Source organism: Trichechus manatus, unplaced genomic scaffold (assembly GCF_000243295.1).
Source record: "Trichechus manatus latirostris isolate Lorelei unplaced genomic scaffold, TriManLat1.0 scaffold00262, whole genome shotgun sequence".
Taxonomy (NCBI): Eukaryota; Metazoa; Chordata; class Mammalia; order Sirenia; family Trichechidae; genus Trichechus; species Trichechus manatus.
This window is the reverse complement of record NW_004444198.1, coordinates 316,364-335,474: the sequence shown is the minus strand read 5'-3', so window position 1 is coordinate 335,474 and position 19,111 is coordinate 316,364. Positions and strand designations below refer to the sequence as shown.

Below are 19,111 nucleotides of genomic sequence, written 5' to 3'. Positions count from 1 at the left end.
GACTCACTTCACAGCAAATGAAGTGGGGTGATGGGCCCATGCTCATGGAATTCACTGGTCTTACCATGTTCCCCATCATCCTGAAGCAGCTGGCTTGACAGAATGATGGAAAGGCCTTGTATAGGTACAATTATGGCACCGGCTAGGTGGCAATACCTTGCAGGGCTGGGGCAATGTTCTCCAGATGGCTGTATATACTCTAAATCAGTGTCCTATATATGGTGCTGTTTCTCCCATAGCCAGGATTCATGGATCCAGGAATCAAGTGGTGGAAATGGGAGCAACACCACTCACTATTACCCATAGTAATCCACTTACAAAATTTTTGCTTTCTGTCCCTGCAACCTTATGCTCTGCAGAACTAGAGCTCTCAGTTCAAAAGGAAAGAATGCTCCCACCTGCAGACACGTCAATGACTCCACTGAACCTGAAGTTAAGAATGCCACCTGGCCATTTTGGGTTCCTCATGCCTCTGGATCAAAAGGCAGAGAAGGGAGTTACCATATTGGCTGGTGTGACTGAATCTGATTACCAGGAAGAAATTGGATCAAAATAACATTGGAGTTAAAAAAGAGTATGTCTGGAATTCAGAAGATCCCTTAGGGTGTTCTTAGTACTACCATGCCTTGCGATTAAAGTCAATGGAAAACTACAGCAACCCAATTCCAACATGACTACAATGGCCCAGACCTTTCAGGAAGGAAGGTTTGGGTCAGCCCACCGGGCAAAGAACCACAACCAGCTGAGGTGCTTGCTGAAGGCAAAGGGAATATGGAATGGTTGGTGGAAGAAGGTAGTTCTAAATACAAGTTACAATCATGTGACCTGTTACAGACTCAAGGACTGTAATTGTTATGAGTACTTCCTCGTGTAATGTGTGCATCAAGTACTTTCTTTTCTTCGCTTATAAAATATGAGACATAAACAGGGTAGTGAGTTTTCCATCGTGTATATATTAAGTGTATCATGTTAGGCACAAGTATGAGTTCATAATTGTCTTTATTCAGACATTAGGAATGGTTTAAGGAAATGTACACAAGTGCCAAGTTGACAAGGGGTGGACCGTGATCATTAGGGTTGTGTGTCAACTTGGCTGGGCCATGAGTCTCACTGGTTTGGCAGTTATGATGTAGTTTGGCAATCATATAATGATGTGATCACCTCCATGATAAGATCTGATACAATGTGATCACCTCCGTGACGGGGTCTGATGTGAGTAGCCTATCAGCTGAAAAGGAGTTTCCTTGGGGGTGTGGCCTGCATCCAACATAGGTTGACTTTCTGGCAAGGCTTGTGGGATTTTGCTCACTCCGGATCCTGCAGCTGGCTCCTGTTCATCCAACCTCCGGTTCTTGGGTTCTCAGCTAGCAACTTACTTGCTGTCTTGCCTGCTGATCTTGGGATTCGTTGGTCTTCACAGCCTGTGAGGCAGAGCCCTGCTGTCTGACCTGCTGATCTTGGGTTTGCCAGCCCCTGCAGCTACGGTGAATTAGAAGTCTCCAGCCTGTCCCACAGACTTGGGGACGTTCCAGCCTCTACAACCATGTGAGCCATTTCCTTAATATAAGTCTCTCTCTCGTTTTGCTTGTCTAGAGAACCCAGCCTAAGACACTATCAAAATTTCACCTAAACAGCAAGACACAGAGGTGAGTAAGATGAAGATACATTTTAAATTACAAACTGAAGGAAAAAAAAAGGATATTCTACCCATCCTTTCGATAGTGCAGAGTAAGGCTGATCAATGTGTATGAAAATTGGAAGGGGCCAATGCATCAGCATGTCAGTAAGAAAAAGTGTTTGACAGCTCAAGAAAAAGACTTAGGTAGAATACGCAGTGAGACAATTGTTTAAATCAGAAAAGGTGCTCTGCTAAAAGCTGCAAGTTATTAATACTGCTCTAGCTTTATAGTTCAGGTTGACAACAATTATTTGGGGGGAAAAAAAACCGGTTACCTGAATGAACTACATTTGGAAATTTCATTTCTTTCCCCAAATATCCTGGCTTCTCAGTTTCATGACCTCTTCTCCTTCAATGATCCTGCCCTACACCCCATCTCAGCCACCCTACTCTCACAGTTCAACTCTTTACCCTGTTATTATCAATAACCGCACCTTTTTCATGATTCTATTTTAAACATTATCTCTGTGACCACCACCTCCTATATCTCTACCTCACCTCTTCTGGTATCCGAACTCCATCCGTACTGGGATATTAATCCTTATACCTTTTCACTGCCTCTTACTTACCTTATGACCTCACTTTCCTCCTCACTCAGATTAGATTTAGTGGTCCATCATTATAATTATGAAGCATTGGTGGTGGCTCAGTGGTAGAATTCTTGCCTTCCATGAGGGAGACCTGGGTTCAGTTCCCAGCCAATGCACCTGATATGCAGCCAACACTCATTTGTCAGTGGAGGCCTGCATGTTGCTATGATGTTGAACAGGTTTCATTGCAGATTCCAGACTGAGATGAACTAAATAGAAAGGCCTGATGATCTACTTCTGAAAAACAGTCAATGAAAACACTACAGATCACAACGATCCAATCTGTAATCAAACGTGGGGACGGCGCAGGACTGGGCAGCATTTCAGTCCATTGTGCATGTAGTTGCCACGAGTCAGGGGCTGTCTCAATGACAGCTAACAACTACAACGGTATCATTGTAATTACTCTTACATACACCCACAACTCCCTTCCTGCTATCTTCATCATACTAGTTTGGTTAAATTCCAACTCTGTCAAATCCAACCTGCCATTTTAAACCTGTACATGGACTGACTAAGAACATACACCATGCTGACTGATCTCACGTTAAATTCCTATCTACTGACTTGCCTAGCCCGGTCACTTTCCCACTATACTGACTATTTCACATCTTATCTCTTCTCAAAGACCCAATACCTCCTTCTTGCTCTCACTGTCTACTGACACCTTGCTTCCTTTTCAACTGTGAAAAAGAGATGCAATCAGAATTCCTACAAGTTTTCACCACCATACCTACCAACCTACCCACACTTGTGCCCATGAACTCTGTTTTCCTTCCTATTATTATGAACTGTGCCAGAAGGCCAACATAGACTTCCAAGTGAAATGGATCCCAACACTTCTCTCCTACTCAAAAGACAGTATAAGCTACTTAGTATTACAAACAAAACACTTTTCAACTCCCATAAACCCTCTACTTTTCAGGCATATAGAACCCAACAGTTTCAAATCTTCAGCCTTCACATTTATGTTCCCAGCCTGGAAGATGGTCCTCTACCCTCGGGATCCAGCTACACCCAGCTAACTCCTGGAAGTCTTATTTAAAGTGAAATATTGTTTGAGAGGAGGAAACCCGGACCTGAAAGTATGTTTAAAACGTTAATAAACTTCTCTTTTAGTTTATATGAACTCATGAAAATCAGTTTTTTCAACTATATCTAGACATAAAATTCTGGAGTTGCATTAAAAGATACAAACAACACTATCTGATTTCACATAACAGCAGTTATAGTTGTTATAAGAAAAGCTAAAAATGAAAGATTAGCTGCAAGGCAGGTACGGTGTTAAGCACCATGTATTACTATATCATTTATTCTATAAAACAACCCCATGAGGAAATTAAAACACAGTCACATACCCAAGGATCACATGGCTAGCAAGTAAAACCAGGATTTGAAAACATGCTGTCTGTGCTCTTAACTGCTGTAATATACAAGTCATTTTTCTAAGGAGACAAAGTTCAGAATAAATGATTTTTCAGATTTCCAAAAGCTAGGCTTTTCAATCAAATCTTACTTTCTGCTGTAGGAAAAACCTCTTAAACGAGTATTTTATTTGTTTCAAAAAGACAGTAAACTCTTAGCATGGACCTTTGATGACTGGACTGCTTAGGAGGAACACACCACCCATACACCACCTCTTTCGTGTCTCCACAGAACACGTGGTTCTTAGAAAGCTCTCAATGTACCCACATTTTAAAAACAAGTCTTACGCTTCAAAATATGAACTTCCACTATATAACAGAAACCACGCTTTAAAATTACACCTCTGAGCAGAGTGTTTTCCCTTTGAGAAATAATGACTTAAAAAGACACAGGGCATCTACAGAATCTGGTGCTCACCTTTAGTCTTACCAGGAAACGCATATGTAACCACTTCATTTTCTTCCACTTTGTCAGGAGAATACACACCAGGAGGGTAGCATGGGTGGGTAGGTGAGCAGTGGGCACAACAGTCAAAACAGCTCCAACATGGACAAGAAGACTTAACATAGTGAAGACGTCAATACTACCCAAAGCAATCTATAGATAGATTGCAAACCCTATCTAAATTCCAACAACATTCTTTAACAAGATGGAAAAACTAATTACCAACTTCATATGGTATCATGGTTTGAATTATGTCCCCCCAAAAATGTGTGTATCAATTTGACTGGGCCATGATTCCCAGAGTTGTGTGGTTGGCCTCCATTTTGTGACTGCAATTTTATGTTAAAGAGGATTACAGTGGGATTGTAACACCACCTTTACCCAGTGTAAAGGGAATTTCCCTGGGGTGTGGGTTGCATCACCTTTTCTCTCTCAAGACATAAAAGGAAAGGGAAGTAAGCAGAGAGTAGGAGACCTCATACCATCAAGAAAGCAGTGCTGGGAGCAGAGCGCATCCTTTGGACCAGGTTTCCTGTGCCGAGAAGCTCCTAGTCCAGGGGAACACTGATGAGAAGGCCGAGAGAGAGAATGCCTTCCCCTGAAGCTGACACTCTGAATTTGGACTTTTAGCCTACTTTACTGTAAGGAAATAAACTTCTCTTTGTTAAAACCATCCACTTGTGGTATTTCTGTTACAGCAGCACTAGATGACTAAGACATATGGAAAGGAAAGTGCCCCAGATAAGTAAAACATCACTAAAAAAGAAGAACAAAGTAGGAGGCCTCACATTATCCGATCTCAGAACCCACTATACAGCTACAGTAATCTAAACATCCTGGTACTGGTATACCGACAGACACATACCAATAGAACAGAACTGAGAACCCAGAAATAAATCCATCTACCTATGGATACTTGATCTTCGAAAAAGGGTCAAAGACCATTAAATGGGGAAGAAAGTGTGATATTTAAGGCTGTGCGTCAACTTGGCTGGGCAATGATTCTTAGTGGTTTCGCAGTTATAATGTAGTTTTATGATGATGTGACACTTCCATGATGAGATTTGATATAATGCGATCACTTCCATGATAGGATCTGCTATGAGTAGCCAATCAACTGACAGGGAGTTTCCTTGGGGGTGTGGCCTGCAACCAATTTAAGTGGACTCTCTGGCAAGGTTTGTGGGATTCTGCTCACTCTGGATCCTGCAGCTGGCTCCTGTACATCTGACCTCCAGGTCTTGGGACTTAAGCTAGCAGCTTACCTGCCTATCATGGAATTCGTCAATCTTCAGAGCCTATGAGCAAGAGGCCTGCTCTCTGACCTGCTGATCTTGGGTTCGCCAGCCCCTGCGGCTATGGATGAATCAGAAGCCTCCTGCCTGACCCACAGGCTTGGGGACATTCCAGCTGCTCCAACTACAAGAGCCATTTCCTTAACATAAACCTCTCTCTATATATATATATTTATACATTTTATTGGTTTTGCTTCTCTAGAGAACCTAGCCTAAGACAGATAGCCTCTTCAACAAATGGTGTTGGCAAAACTTGATATTCGTTTGCAGAAAAATGAAACAGGATCTATATCTCACCCCAAACACAAAAACTAACTCAAAATGGATCAAAGACCTAAATATAAAACCTAAAACTATAACGTTCATGAAAGAAAACATAGGAGCAGTGCTTGGGACCCTAATTCACGGCATAAAGAGAATATCAAGCCTAACTAAAAATGTACAAACTTCAGAAGATAAACTAGATTACTGGAACCTCCTAAAAATTAAATACTTACACTCATCAACAGACTTTTCCAAGAGAGTAAAAAGAGAAACTACAGACTGGAAAAAAAACTTTGGCAACAACATATCTGATAAAGGTTTAATCTCCAAAAAATACAGGAAACTTCAACAACTCAACAATATAAAGACAAGTAACCCAATCCCAAAATGAGCAAATGACACTAACAGATACTTCACAAAAGAGGACACTCAGGGAGCCAAGAAATACATGAAAAGATGCTTGAGATCATTAGCCATTAGAAGGATGCCAATCAAAACCATGATGAGATATCATTTCACCTCTGCAAGAATGGCACTAATCAAAAATTCAGAAAACAATAAATGCTAGCAAGATTGTAGGGAGACTGAAACTCTCAAATATTGTTGCTGGGAATGTAAAATGCTACAACCACTATGGGAAACGATATGGCGCTGCTTTAAAAAGCTAGAAACAGAAATATATGATCCAACAAACCCACTCCTAGGAATATATCCTAGAGAAATGAGCTGTCACATGGAACAGACGTATGCACATCCATGTTCACTGCAGCATTATTCACAATAGCTAAAACATGGAAACAACCTAAGTGCCCATCAACAAAACAATGGATAAACAAATTGTGGTACATACATACAACGCAATACTATGTAACGATAAAGAACAATGATGAATTCAGGAAACATGATACAACATGGATGAATCTGGAGAACATTATGCTAACTGAGGTAAGTCAACCACAAAAGGACAAACATTGTATGAAACTACTATTACAAAAACCCAAGGAAAGATTTACACACAGAATAAACAATCTTTGATGGTTATGAAGAAAGGAAGGGTTGGGGAGCGGATATCACTAACTAGATAGTAGACACGCGTTAACTTTGGTGAAGGGAAAGACAACACACAACACAGGGTAAGTTAGCACAACTTGACTAAGGCAAAGTCACAGAAGCTTCTTAGACACATCCAAACACCTTGAGGGACCAAGTTACCGGGGCTGAGGTCTAGCGACCATAGTCTTGGGGGACATCTAGGTCCACTGGCATAACATAGTTCATGAAGAAAATGTTCTATATCCGACTTTGGTGAGTAGCATCTGGGGTTTTAAAAGCTTGCGAGCAGTCATCTAAGATACATCTATTGATCCCATCCTGTCTCGAGCAAAAGAAAATGAAGAAAACCAAAGACACAAAGAAAATATTAGTACAAAGGACTAATGGACCACATGAACCAGAGCCTCCACCAGCCTTAGCCCAGAAGAACTAGATGATGCCTGGCTACCACCACTGACCACTCTGACAGGGATTACAAGAGAGGGTCCCAGATAGAGTGGGAGAAAAATGTAGAAAAAAATTCAAATTCGCAAAAAAAGATCAGACTTATTGGTCTGACAGAGCCTAGAAAAACTCCCAAGACTACGGCCCCCAAACACCCTGATAATTCAGAACTGAAGCCAGTTCTGAAGTCCACCATTCAGCCAAAAATAAGACTGGCCTATAAAAAGACAGGAAAGAAAAGAAAAGACCAAAATGGGTATCAGAAGAGACTCTGGAACTTGCTCTGGAACGTGAAGTACCTAGAGCAACCGGAAGAAATGATGAAGTAAAAGAGCTGAACAGAAGATTTCAAAGGGTGGCTCAAGAAGACAAAGTAAAGTATTATAATGACATGTGCAAAGAGCTGGAGATAGAAAACCAAAAGGGAAGAACACACTCAGCATTTCTCAAGCTGAAAGAATCGAAGAAAAAATTCAAGTCTCGAGTTGCATAAATGAAGGATTCTATGGGGAAAATATTAAATGATGCAGGAAGCATAAAAAGAAGATGGAAGGAATACACAGAGTCATTATACCAAAAAGAATTGGTTTATGTTCAACCATTTCAAGAGGTAGCATACGATCAGGAAACGATGGTAGTGAAGAAAAAAGTCCAAGCTGCAGCGAAAGCATTGGTGAAAAACAAGACTCCAGGAATAGACGGACTATCAACTGAGATGTTTCAACAAATGGATGCAGTGCTGAAGTGCTCACTTGTCTGTGCCAAAAATTTGGAAGACAGCTACCTGGCCAACCGACTGGAAGAGATCCATATTTATGCCTATTCCCAAGAAAAGTGATCCAACCGAATGTGGAAATTATCAAACAATCTCATTAACATCACAAACAAGTAAAATTTTGCTGAAGATCATTCAAAAGCGGCTGCAGCAGTACATCAACAAGGAACTGCCAGAAATTCACACCAGATTTAGAAGAGGATGTGGAACCAGGGATATCATTGCTGATGTCAGATGGATCCTGTCTGAAAGCAAAGAATACCAGAAAGATGTTGACCTGTGTTTTATTGACTATGCAAAGGCATTCAATTGTGTGGATCATAACAAATTATGGATAACACTGCAAAGAATGCGAATTCCAGACACTTAATTGTGCTATGAGGAACCTGTACACAGATCAAGAGGCAGCTGTTCAGACAGAACAAGGGCATACTGCATGGTTTAAAGTCAGGAAAGGTGCACATCAGGGTTGCATCCTTTCACCATACCTATTCAACCTGTATGCTGAGCAAATAATCCGAGAAGCTGGACTATATGAAGGAGAAAAGGGCATCAGGAGTGGAGGAAGACTCATTAACAACCTGCAATATGCAGATGACACAACCTTGCTTGCTGAAAGTGAAGAGGACTTGAAGCACTTACTGGTGAAGCTCAAAGACCACAGCCTTCAGTATGGATTACACCTCAACATAAAGAAAACAAAAATCCTCACAACTGGACCAATAAGCAACATCATGATAAATGGAGAAAAGATTGAAGTTATTAATCATTTTACTTGGATCCAAAATCAACACCCATGGAAGCAGCAGTCAAGAAATCAAAAGACGCATTGCATTGGGCAAATCTGCTGCAAAAGACCTCTTTAAAGTGTTGAAAAGCAAAGATGTCACCTTGAAGGCTAAGGTGCACCTGACCAAGCCATGGTATTTTCAACTGCCTCATATGCATGCAAAAGCTGGACAATAAATAAGAAAGACCGAAGAACTGACATCTTTGAACTGTGGCGTTGGAGAAGAATATTGAATATACCATGGACTGCCAAAAGAACAAACAAATCTGTCTTTGAAGAAGTACAACCAGAATGCTCCTTAGAAGAAACGATCGCAAGACTACGTCTTACATACTTTGGACATGTTGTCAGGAGGGATCAGTTCCTGGAGAAGGACATCATGCTTCGTAAAGTACAGGGTTATCGAAAAAGAGGAAGACCCTCAACAAGATGGACTGACACACTGGCTGCAACAATGGGCTCAAGCATAACAACGATTGTGAGTGTGGCACAGAACCGGGCAGTGTTTTGTTCTGTGGTGCACAGGGCTGCTATGAGTCAGAACTGACTTGAGGGCACCTAACAACAACAACATGAAAGAAACAACACACGAGGAATATGCTTCTTAAATCAATCAAGTACATGAGACCAAATGGGCAACACCTGCCCAAAAGCAAAGACAAAAAGGCAGGAAGGGACAGGAAAACTGGAGAAATGGACACCGGGAACCTGAGGTGGAAAGGGGGAGAGTGCCGATACACTGCAGGGATTGCAACCGATGTCATGAAACAACTTGTGTATAAATTTTTGAATGAGAAACTAATTTGCTTGTAAACTTTCACGTAAAGCGCACATGTCCGTGCACACACATGCACACACAAACAAAAAAAGGCACTGAAAATTCTTATAAATGAATTGAAATAAATCCAGTATATCCTAAAAAACAAACAAAAAAACATGGATTTTCTTTTTTTAAAACCTTTCTTGGAGATCTATTAGTTCAATGAGCACTTACCATGTGCTAAGCACAGTTCAAGGCACCTGGGATAAAACACTGAACGATGATCCTGCCTTGGTGGAGCTCACGTCCTAGCAGACATAACATCCTTCCCCTGCTATTTTCTCTGAGCATATTTAAGCGTTATGAAGGACCAAAACATGTTCTGAAAGTCACACTGCCAGGCAACTGCCAGTTCTTGGTCTGGCATCCGGCAGGCCCCAGCTCCTTATTAGCACAGAGCCCTGTCTCTAGAGCCAGGCTGCCTGGGCCCACTTCCTAAATCCACTACTTACTAGCTGCATTACCTTGTACGAATTACTTAATTCTCATCTGTAAAACAAAAATAACGAAAGCGATTACCTCATTGAATTACTTGACACATAAAAGGCACTAAAGTACTAAAATAAAAAAACCAAACCCATTGCCACCGTGTCAATTCATTCATAGCAACCCTACAGGACAGAGCAGCACTGCCCCATAGGGTTTCCAAGGAGTGGCTGATGGATTCAAATTGCCAACCTTTTTTCATTAGCAACCGAATTCTTAACCACTACGCCACCAGAGCTCCACTCAGACACTACCTAATGCTATTATTATTATTATATCTAAAAAGCTGGCGATTACTTAGGCAATAATGAGTGGAAACAAATCCATGGTAGCTTTAGACATTTTATATGGCCCATTTATTCCCTCCATTACTACTACTTTCAAAAGTTCTTCCTCTTTTCCACTAAATTTACATTATTTCCAGCAAAATTTATAAAAACTACCAAAGTTGATGTCTATCTATTCCATTCAAAACATCAATCCATCTTGGAGTTTCCTGAACATAAAGGAAAAAAAAGTACATCAAAATTAGACTTATTTTCTCTAAAAATCAAGTAACTTTAGCGTCAGAATTAGCAAATACGAGCTACATAATTGCCTAGTTCTAATGCCTGCATATGTAAATAGTACATTCAATCTTTAGGACCTATACCTTCGAAGTTGTTCATGACCTGAAATTAATTCTCCATCTAGCTCACTGCATATAATAAAAAACACAAGTGCAGTCATTTGAAATTGATGGTTCATTTACTTGTTAAAAACAGTCCTCATTCTTAGTTTAAAGTCTGAGCCAATCTCAAAGCGTTAACGTCCACAATTTAGAAGTGACTAGATTGGAAAGTACATACTGCAAATGTTGCCTTCCCCAAAGCAGAAAAAAAAAAGTTGCCACCGAGTCAATTCCGACTCATAGCGACCCTATAGGATACAGCAGAACTGCCCCATAGCGTTTCCAAGGAGTGGCTGTGGATTCACACTGCCGACCTTTTGGTTAGCAGCCAAAAGCTTAACCACTGTGCCATCAGGGGCCCTCCCCAAGGCAAAGCTGGTGGCGCAGTTGTTAGGAACTATGGCGACTAACCAAAAAGTCAGCAGTTCGAACCCAGCAGCCACTCCTTGGAAACCCTATGCGGCAGTTCTACCCTGTCCTATAGGATCGCTATGAGTCGGAATAGACTGAGCGGACACCGGTTTTGGCTTACTGACAAAAAGGCGGGTTAATAAAGCATTTTCAAAGCCGCTTTTAAAGGGATCAATTCTGATTAAAAGTAGTTCAAGATGGATTGTAAATCTGATCAGGTTTTTACACTCAAAGCGGGAAGGTAAGGGGGTACAACATTAATATGTACACACAATAACAACCTGTCTTAAATCACACCGACAGTTTTGACCCTAATACCGGGTTGAAAGCCCTTAAATACGGAGCTTTAAGTTTTAGTAAAGGTGTCTTTGACTCTCCAGCGGAAACCTGAGAGGATGGACAAAGAAAGTGTTTTGTCCTCCCGCAACCACCCCACACCAAAGCCTACCCAACACAGAGTAATATGTTTTTAGGCGTTTCACAAGAAACGATATATACCCGTTCCTCCGTAGTTTGTCACGATAATGGCCTCCCTGGCTTCCCAAATAAGGCAGCGGGGAATGACCTGCCAGTCCCTAACCGAGGGCCCAGGCCCTTTCCTCAGCTGGGAGGAGGGAAAGACCACAGGGCAAAGCATTACGGAGCAGCAGGCTGAAAAACAGGCCCGTGATCGTTCTCCGCAGGCTCTCTCCCGATCCCCTCCCCCACCCCAACACCACCCTCCGCCCCCGTTGCGCGGTGGCCAGCGCCCTCCTCACCACCCGGTACCCCTGAGGTGTGGGCCTAGGCTACCTCCACGGACGGCGGCACCGCCGCGCAGGCCGGGCGACAGCTCCTCGGATGCCGCAAGAGTGTCCCTCCTCAGCGCTAACCTTTGCGCCTCCGGGCCGGGACCTGGCGAACCGGGTTAGGTACCGAGATCCCGGGCGCCACGGGTGGTAGCCCACCACCACCCAACTCCGTAGCCACGCCCCCACGACGAGCGCGTGGCACGCTGGGCCTCGTAGTCTTGCGCGGAGGCAGCGGGAAATTCCGCTCTCGGCCCAGAGCCGAGGCACGTGACCAGTAGCGCTCCAGAAATGACGTCACAAGGACCCCGCGCGCGAGTTCGCAGTTTCCGGAAATAGAATTGTGGATGCTCGTCCTGGTGAGTGTGGCGGCTGGAGCTCCGGCCCTTGTTTTCTCCTCGTCTTAGGCCCTCCGCCACCGTAGCGGAGTTAGAAGGGCACTCAACTCCTGCCCTGGGCTCGCTTGGCGTTAGCCCTGTGCCTCAAGTACCTGTCTCGAGGGGCTTATTGTGCCCTCAGCCGAAAGCAAAGCGAACACTATTCGTGGGGGCCGACAGGCGCAGCTGCTGCTCAAGACTGAGGGAGCACCCAGGGCCGCGCCTCCTCTTCCTATTTTATACTAACAAGATTTGAAAGAGACTTATTAGGCTGGTTCTCTCCGAAGGAAAGGGAGTGTTGTATTCGAAAAAGTGTTTCTCTTGAGCGGCGGATCCGAAACCTGAGCAAGAGGTTAAGTAAAGAGTGCTAGGCCGCGCAAATGATGGAAGGGGATGCTCTTTGCTGAAGAATTCCCTTCTTTACTGCATGCTCTTGAGCTCCCTGCGTTGACTCCGTCAAGCTGTCAGATCCTGGGTAGACCTCCTACTTGAGCTTAAGCCTGGCAGCGTGGTACCCTGCTCAGACATTCACTGAGAAACTGAAATGACCGAGAGATGTGGTTTACCTCGAAGGAAAGCGTGCTGTAAACGCCTGTTTGGAGATTTATAGCATATCCAGTCAGTTGACTCTGTTTACTCTGAGCTCCCTCCTCGAAAGTTCTGAGGGACAACTCTCTTCCCGTGTGGAGTTTGTTCATTATTGTACTTTGACACTCGGTTGGAAATATCCATTTCTGCGGTTGTTTGGAATGCTGTCTCATTTATTCTGACCTAATCAGTTATCTGTTTGTGATATCTTATCTGTGGAAATAGAGTTGCTTATATAAGTACAGTTCACACTTAAATCTCAATACTAATTCTAGGTAATACAATTTCAGCCAAAAAAGGTTTATCAGATGGCTTTATTTGAATTTAAAACCTGTCTGTATATTTGTATTAGGAATTAAATGGCAGAAGTGAAGATAGGGATTTGATAATTTGATGGTCAGTTGTACTAGATAATCATGTTAAGTAGTTCTGCAAAATATTTTTTGGGATTTTTTTGCTTTTTTCCTCTGATTCAACTCCATATTTTGGTAACTGAATTTTTTGTTATCTCAAACGGTGGGTTGTTTTTATTAGTTGCTATTGAGTGGATTCCGACTCATGGTGACCCTCTGTGTGTCAGAGTAAAACAGTGCTCCATAGGATTGTCAGGATCTTTCAGAAACATATCACCAGGCCTGTCTTCTGAGCTGCCCCTGAGTAGGTTTGAACTGCCAACCTTTCAGCTAGTATTGGAGCACTTAACCTTTTGTGCCACCCAATTTCCTTTGAAACCCTTCCCTAACTCAAGACGTAGTGACTTATTTTTCCTCATTCCCTTAAGTAAGTTCATTTCTTTAAATTGTTTTTCTTAACTCAAAAGACTTTCATTCCTTTTTTGGTATCTTTCAGGTTGTGTACATTTAATCTGAATTTGGTGAATCTCACTAATCCTTTGACTTTTGCTGTCTTTTCCATTTAGTTTGAATAATATAGTCTAATGTTTTAATAGTGGTACATAGGGTGTAAACTTCTTGAATGCATAATTCACACAGTGCTTCATTGAATTCCTCTGTGGCGGGAGTTGAGTAAATTTGTTAAATGAATAAAAATGAAGCACTATAACAATTCCTGTTCAATAGTTATTCCCCACCCCTTCGCGTTTTACAGATAGGAGCCCTGGTGACGCAGTAGTCAAAGCGATTGTTAACCAAAAGGTCAGCGGTTCGAAAGCACCAGTGCCTCCAGGGGAGAAAGATATGACAGTCCACTTCCTTGGAGATTTATAGCCTTGGAAATCCTATGTGGTAGCTGTGAGTTGGAATCGACTTGACAGCAGTGGATTTGGTTTTTGGTTTCCCATTTTACGAGGAGCCCTAGTTAAGTGCTTGGCTGCTAACTGAAAGATCAGTGGTTCAAACTCACCAGCTGCTCTGCTGGAGAAAGATGTGGCAGTCTGCTTCTGTATAGACTACAGCCTTGGAAACCCTACTGGGCAGTTCTACTCTGTCTTATAGGGTCACTGTGAGTCAGAATTGACTCCTTAGCAAGGGGTTTTTCCATATTACATGAAGAAAATTAGAAAGAAACTTAATGGTCATTAAGCTGCAGAGCTGAATCTTAAAACTTCTTGTCCAAAGATAATTCCATTCACTTCACTTTGTACTTAATTTGGATGCCGATTATGAAGTAAGGTTTTCAGAAGTCCTTGCTGTAAGTTCCCAAACTTTCTGTTCGTGATTTCCTTAGTATCTCCTTTTTTTTAGGCCAAAAAAAAAAATAACCTAACAGTTTATTAAGTAGTTCAGCCCAAAGAATTTTATAAGTATTTATGTCCTAACGACTTTGCAGCTGGTTTTTTAAAAAATACACATAAATTGAAATAAAAAATAATATTTGTATTTCTTAAACAGCTGCATTTGCTTACTAAGGGGATGTGTGCACCTGCTGGGCACTGTACAACTGCTCAAGCCTTGAAATCAGGTTAGATGCCATACCACTACCCTCATTTCCTGTTTCACATTGATTTTCTTGTAGTAGCCCCAAAATCCCAGCTTCACAAAGTTATGATGTCATTAAAAGGAATACAGTGCAATCTACACAGTTAAAACTGATCTACTTGAAGCTAGTAGTTTCTGTGATATTTGCCAGATGTCACATATCACAATGCTGTGCCAAATGAATTTGTTGTAGTGCCCCAGGGCACCTCAGCATACAATTTGGGTACAGAGGCTGTAATTTAAGGGACAGGATAGAAATGGAACTAACCAAAAACATCATTTGCCGGTTTTAGTGCCAGTAGTGACTTATGGATAAGGTTATAGGTATGTTTGGTTATTATAATTAGTACTGTTTTACTGGCATATTCAGAAATTCGTACATCATATATGTAACCTTTTTTCAATGTTCTTGCCACTATATGACTTTTTAAAACTCTTAGTTGATCACTGAAATTAAATGACTAGTCTCTAGTTAAAATTGTTTTAAAGTGTTAGCATTATTGTTTGCAAATAATATCAAATTTTTGTCATTCCAGTGTTGGTTTATGAAATTTTACCACCATCCAAGTAATCAAAAATGGAAAATTCTGCAAAAGCAGAGGAATATGGAAAGATCTCTTTTGAAGAGACACAGCCATTAGTAAATTCTGAAACAGAGTCTTCATTCAGTATTAATGAAAACACAACAGCTTCTGGGTCTGGGCCTTCTGAAAACGCTCCTATCTGTGAGCGAGTAGGCACACCAAAAAAGAGAAGAATGGAGTTTGAAGATGATCTTATAAAGGAAAGTTCTAGTTGTGGGGAAGATAAAAAAAGAACACTTGATGCTGAAATTTTCCCAGAGAAGAAAGGGTCTGGAGATGATGGTAGCACTTCAAAGAAAAGAAAAATAGAAGCTGATGATGTTCCAACAAATGGATCTTCCACCAGAGATGGCTCTCAGCAAAAGAGAAAAATAGAACTTGAGGATGTTTCAGAAAAACGAAAAGTATGTTGAATGTATTTTATTTATAATGTAACAAGTCAAGTTGAAATGTGGGACGTATGTAGAATAATTTTTTTTAATATCTTAATAATTTGAGAATGTTCTTTTTTTTAATAGGATATGGTGTTAAGACAGAGTAGATTTTTAACTCTTGATTGTTTTATTAAGGTGAAACTTCCTCTGCTAATGAGTTAATTTTATATTATTTCAGAATGTTTGTTGAACTAGAAACTTGAAAGTTAGCTTTTATAGTTTTCTTTTTTCTTAGTGTTTTAAAAACAACAAGCGTATAAGGTCCAGATGATTTAGTCTTTTACCTTTTTTATTAGATGTTCATCTCTTTTTGTGTCTGAATTGGTTGAGATCATTACATAAGGTGTCAAATTTCAAAATCACACCCAGCTTTGCATTTATTAATGTAATTGCTTAAAGAACTATGTTTCTAACTCCGATTGATATATTTTGCATACAGTTTTAGCTAAGTGGATGCAAAAGCCTGGTATTTAGCAGGGTTGTTATAGAGCAAGGGATAAGCAAGTAATTTACATATAGCAAAGGAATCTGAGACAGAATTTGTAATTGGAGAGAAAGAGTACTCTGATGAATGAGTAAAATTCTGTCATTACCCTGAAGAGGAAAGTGGCAGATAAGCCAGACGCTTGTCATTGATGGAGTGTGAGTCCCTGTAGCAGAGGAACTAACATTATTTTTCAAACTTTTGCTAGCTACAGAACCCTTTTTTCAAGTGAAAACCTTACACTCAAACCTGATGTGTAGAATAGGTAAAAGATGAGGCACTTTGGTTGAAAGGGGGCAGGAGAGGGCGCTGAAGCCCTTTTCGTCCAGGGCATTTTTACAGAATACCTAGGGCCTCAGGGAGAACAGGTTGAAAACACTTGTATTAGATTTACAGCAAATAATAATAAAAAAACGTTGACATTGAACAAAGCCTATTAAGTTCTAATTCATTTACATACATTATCTCACTTAATCTTCACAACAACTTAATTATAGTAAAAATAATTATAGCTATGATTATTGTTATTCTCTTGTAGGAAGTCCATCCACTGATTGTCATTTATTGAATTGAATAAACTAGAACTCTGGATGAGTAGTGGTTTTATTAAGACATTGACACTGAAATTATACAGATGAAAGATGAAGATGAAAATCAAGATGTTTTTAAAACTAGGAAATGGGAAACAACTTCTGATCGTAATTAGCACGATTTCTGTGGTTAATGCCATTACTTATTGAATTTTACTGATTTCTGTAGTATTTTATCCTTATATAGGCTAGATGCTCCTTTAGGCTTATTTTTGCAATATTCTGATCCTTATTTTTGTTCTGTTCTCTTATTTTCAGAGACTGGAAGAAGGACACAGCTCAGCAGTGGCTGCCCACTACAATGAACTTCAGGAAGTTGGTTTGGAGAAGCGTAGCCAAAGCCGTATTTTTTACCTAAGAAACTTTAATAATTGGATGAAAAGTGTTCTCATTGGTATGATTTTTTTTTACTTTTTGGTTTAGAATTAGAAATTTTTATTATTTTTTAAATTTCTTCCCATATAAAAATTTATACGTATGTTGTTAACGTGACTCTAATTACTCTCCCCATACTCTGACAGCACACTCCTCCTTTCCACTCTGGTTCCCTATGTCCATTCAACCAGCTCCTAACCTTCTCTGCCTTCCCATCTTACCTCCTGACAGAAACTGCCCATTTAGTCTCTTGTATCTACTTTAGCTAAGAGGCATACTCCTCATGAGTATCACTTTATGACCCACAGTCCAGTCAAATCCCTGTCTGAAGAGTTGGCCTCAGAAATTATTTTAGTTCTGGGCTGATAGAGAATCAAGAGGACATGCTTTTCGGGGTTCCTCCAGTCTTAGACCATTAAGTCTGGTCTTCTTACTAGAATTTGAGTTCTGCACCCCATCTTTCTCCTGCTCCATCCAGGACTTTCTGCTGTGTTCCCTGTCAGGGCAGTCACTGGTGGTAGCCAGGCGCCATCGAGTTCTTCTGGTCTCAGGCTGATGAAGTCTTTGGTTTATGTGGCCCTTTCTGTCTCATGGGCTAATACTTTCCTTGTGTCTTTGGTGTTCTTCATTCTCCTTTACTCCAGGTGGTTGGGAACAATTGATACATCTTAGATGGCTGCTTGCAAGCTGTTAAGACCCCAGACGCCACTCACCAAAGTAGGATGCAGGACATTTTCTTAATAAGCTTTGTTATGCCAGTTGACCTAGATATCCCCTGAAAGCATGGTCCCCAGACACCTACCCCTGCTACTCTGCCCCTCAAAGTGTTGGATTGTATTCAGGAAATGTCTTAGCTTTGCTTTAGTCCAGTTGTGCTGACTTCTCCTATAGTGTGTGCTGTCTTTCCCTTCACCTAAGATAATTCTTACCTACTATCTAGTTAGCGAATAACCGTCACCCTCCCTCCCCACGCTCATAACCATCAAAGAATGTTTTCTTCTGTATTTAAACCTTTTCTTGAGTTCCTACAATAGTGGCTTTATACAATATTTGTCTTTCTGTGAGTAAATTCTCTCAGCGTAATGACCTCCAGCTTCCTCCGTATTATAAGATGTTTTACAGCTTCATCGTTGTTCTTTATTGTTGTGTAGTATTCTATTGTGTAAATATACCATAATTTGTTTATCCATTCGTCCGTTGATGGGCACCTAGGTTGTTTCCATCTTTTTGGTGTTGTAAACAGTGCTGCTATTGTGGAGCTGTCTATCTCTCTTTTCAGTGCTGTTGGAGTTTGTGTAATGTATTTTGGAGCCCTGTCGTTGGGTGCGTAAGTATTTATTATAGTTACATCCTCCTGCTAAGGACCCTTTGTCCTTCCATATCCTTTGTTGTGGATTTTACTTTAAAGTCTGTTAGAGATTAATATTGCCACTCCTGCTATTTTTTGAGTGTTGTTTGCTTGGTGTTTTTTTCCATCCTTTGAGTTTTAGTTTGTTTCTGTCTTTCAGGTGTGTCTCTTGTAGGCAGCATAAGACGGATTGTGTTTTTGTATCCCGTCTGCCCCTCTGTCTCTTTATTAGTGCACTTAGTGTATTTACATTCAGCATAATTATTAATAGGTATGAGTTTAGTGCTGTCATTTTGATGTGTTTTTTTTTTTCTTTTGTTCACAGTTTCTTTGTTCCACTTAATTTTCTGTGCTGATTCGCTTTTCTTTCTGTATTTTCTTTTCATCTTTTTTATTGTTGTTGATTTTGTGTTTGCTGAGGCTTTATATTTTGTTGTTGTTTTTTTTTTTTTTTTTTTTTT

The 19,111-nt window shown here is 40.8% G+C and overlaps 2 protein-coding genes across 7 annotated transcripts in view; one reads left to right on the top strand and one right to left on the bottom strand.

Moving 5' to 3' along the window:
* The window catches only part of FAM210A (family with sequence similarity 210 member A), a 65,398-nt gene extending 53,284 nt beyond the window's left edge, over positions 1–12,114 (bottom strand). The window contains exon 1 of the mRNA XM_004389859.2: positions 11,938–12,114. The gene's annotated coding sequence lies outside the window, so the exon portion shown is untranslated. The remainder of the gene's footprint in view (positions 1–11,937) is intronic.
* A 126-nt stretch (positions 12,115–12,240) lies between these two features.
* RNMT (RNA guanine-7 methyltransferase) overlaps positions 12,241–19,111 on the top strand; it is a 43,868-nt gene continuing 36,997 nt past the window's right edge. The window contains exons 1-3 of one of the 6 annotated variants that reach the window (XM_023724822.1): positions 12,241–12,292; positions 15,372–15,823; positions 17,186–17,321. In XM_023724822.1, the coding sequence (XP_023580590.1) occupies positions 15,413–15,823; positions 17,186–17,321 (547 nt within the window). In that variant the 5' untranslated portion in view covers positions 12,241–12,292; positions 15,372–15,412. Of the gene's footprint in view, positions 12,293–12,329; positions 13,679–14,275; positions 14,549–14,629; positions 14,819–15,371; positions 15,824–17,185; positions 17,322–19,111 lie in introns of those variants that run through there. The other 5 variants (XM_023724823.1, XM_023724821.1, XM_023724820.1 and 2 more) reach the window with 5 other exon arrangements.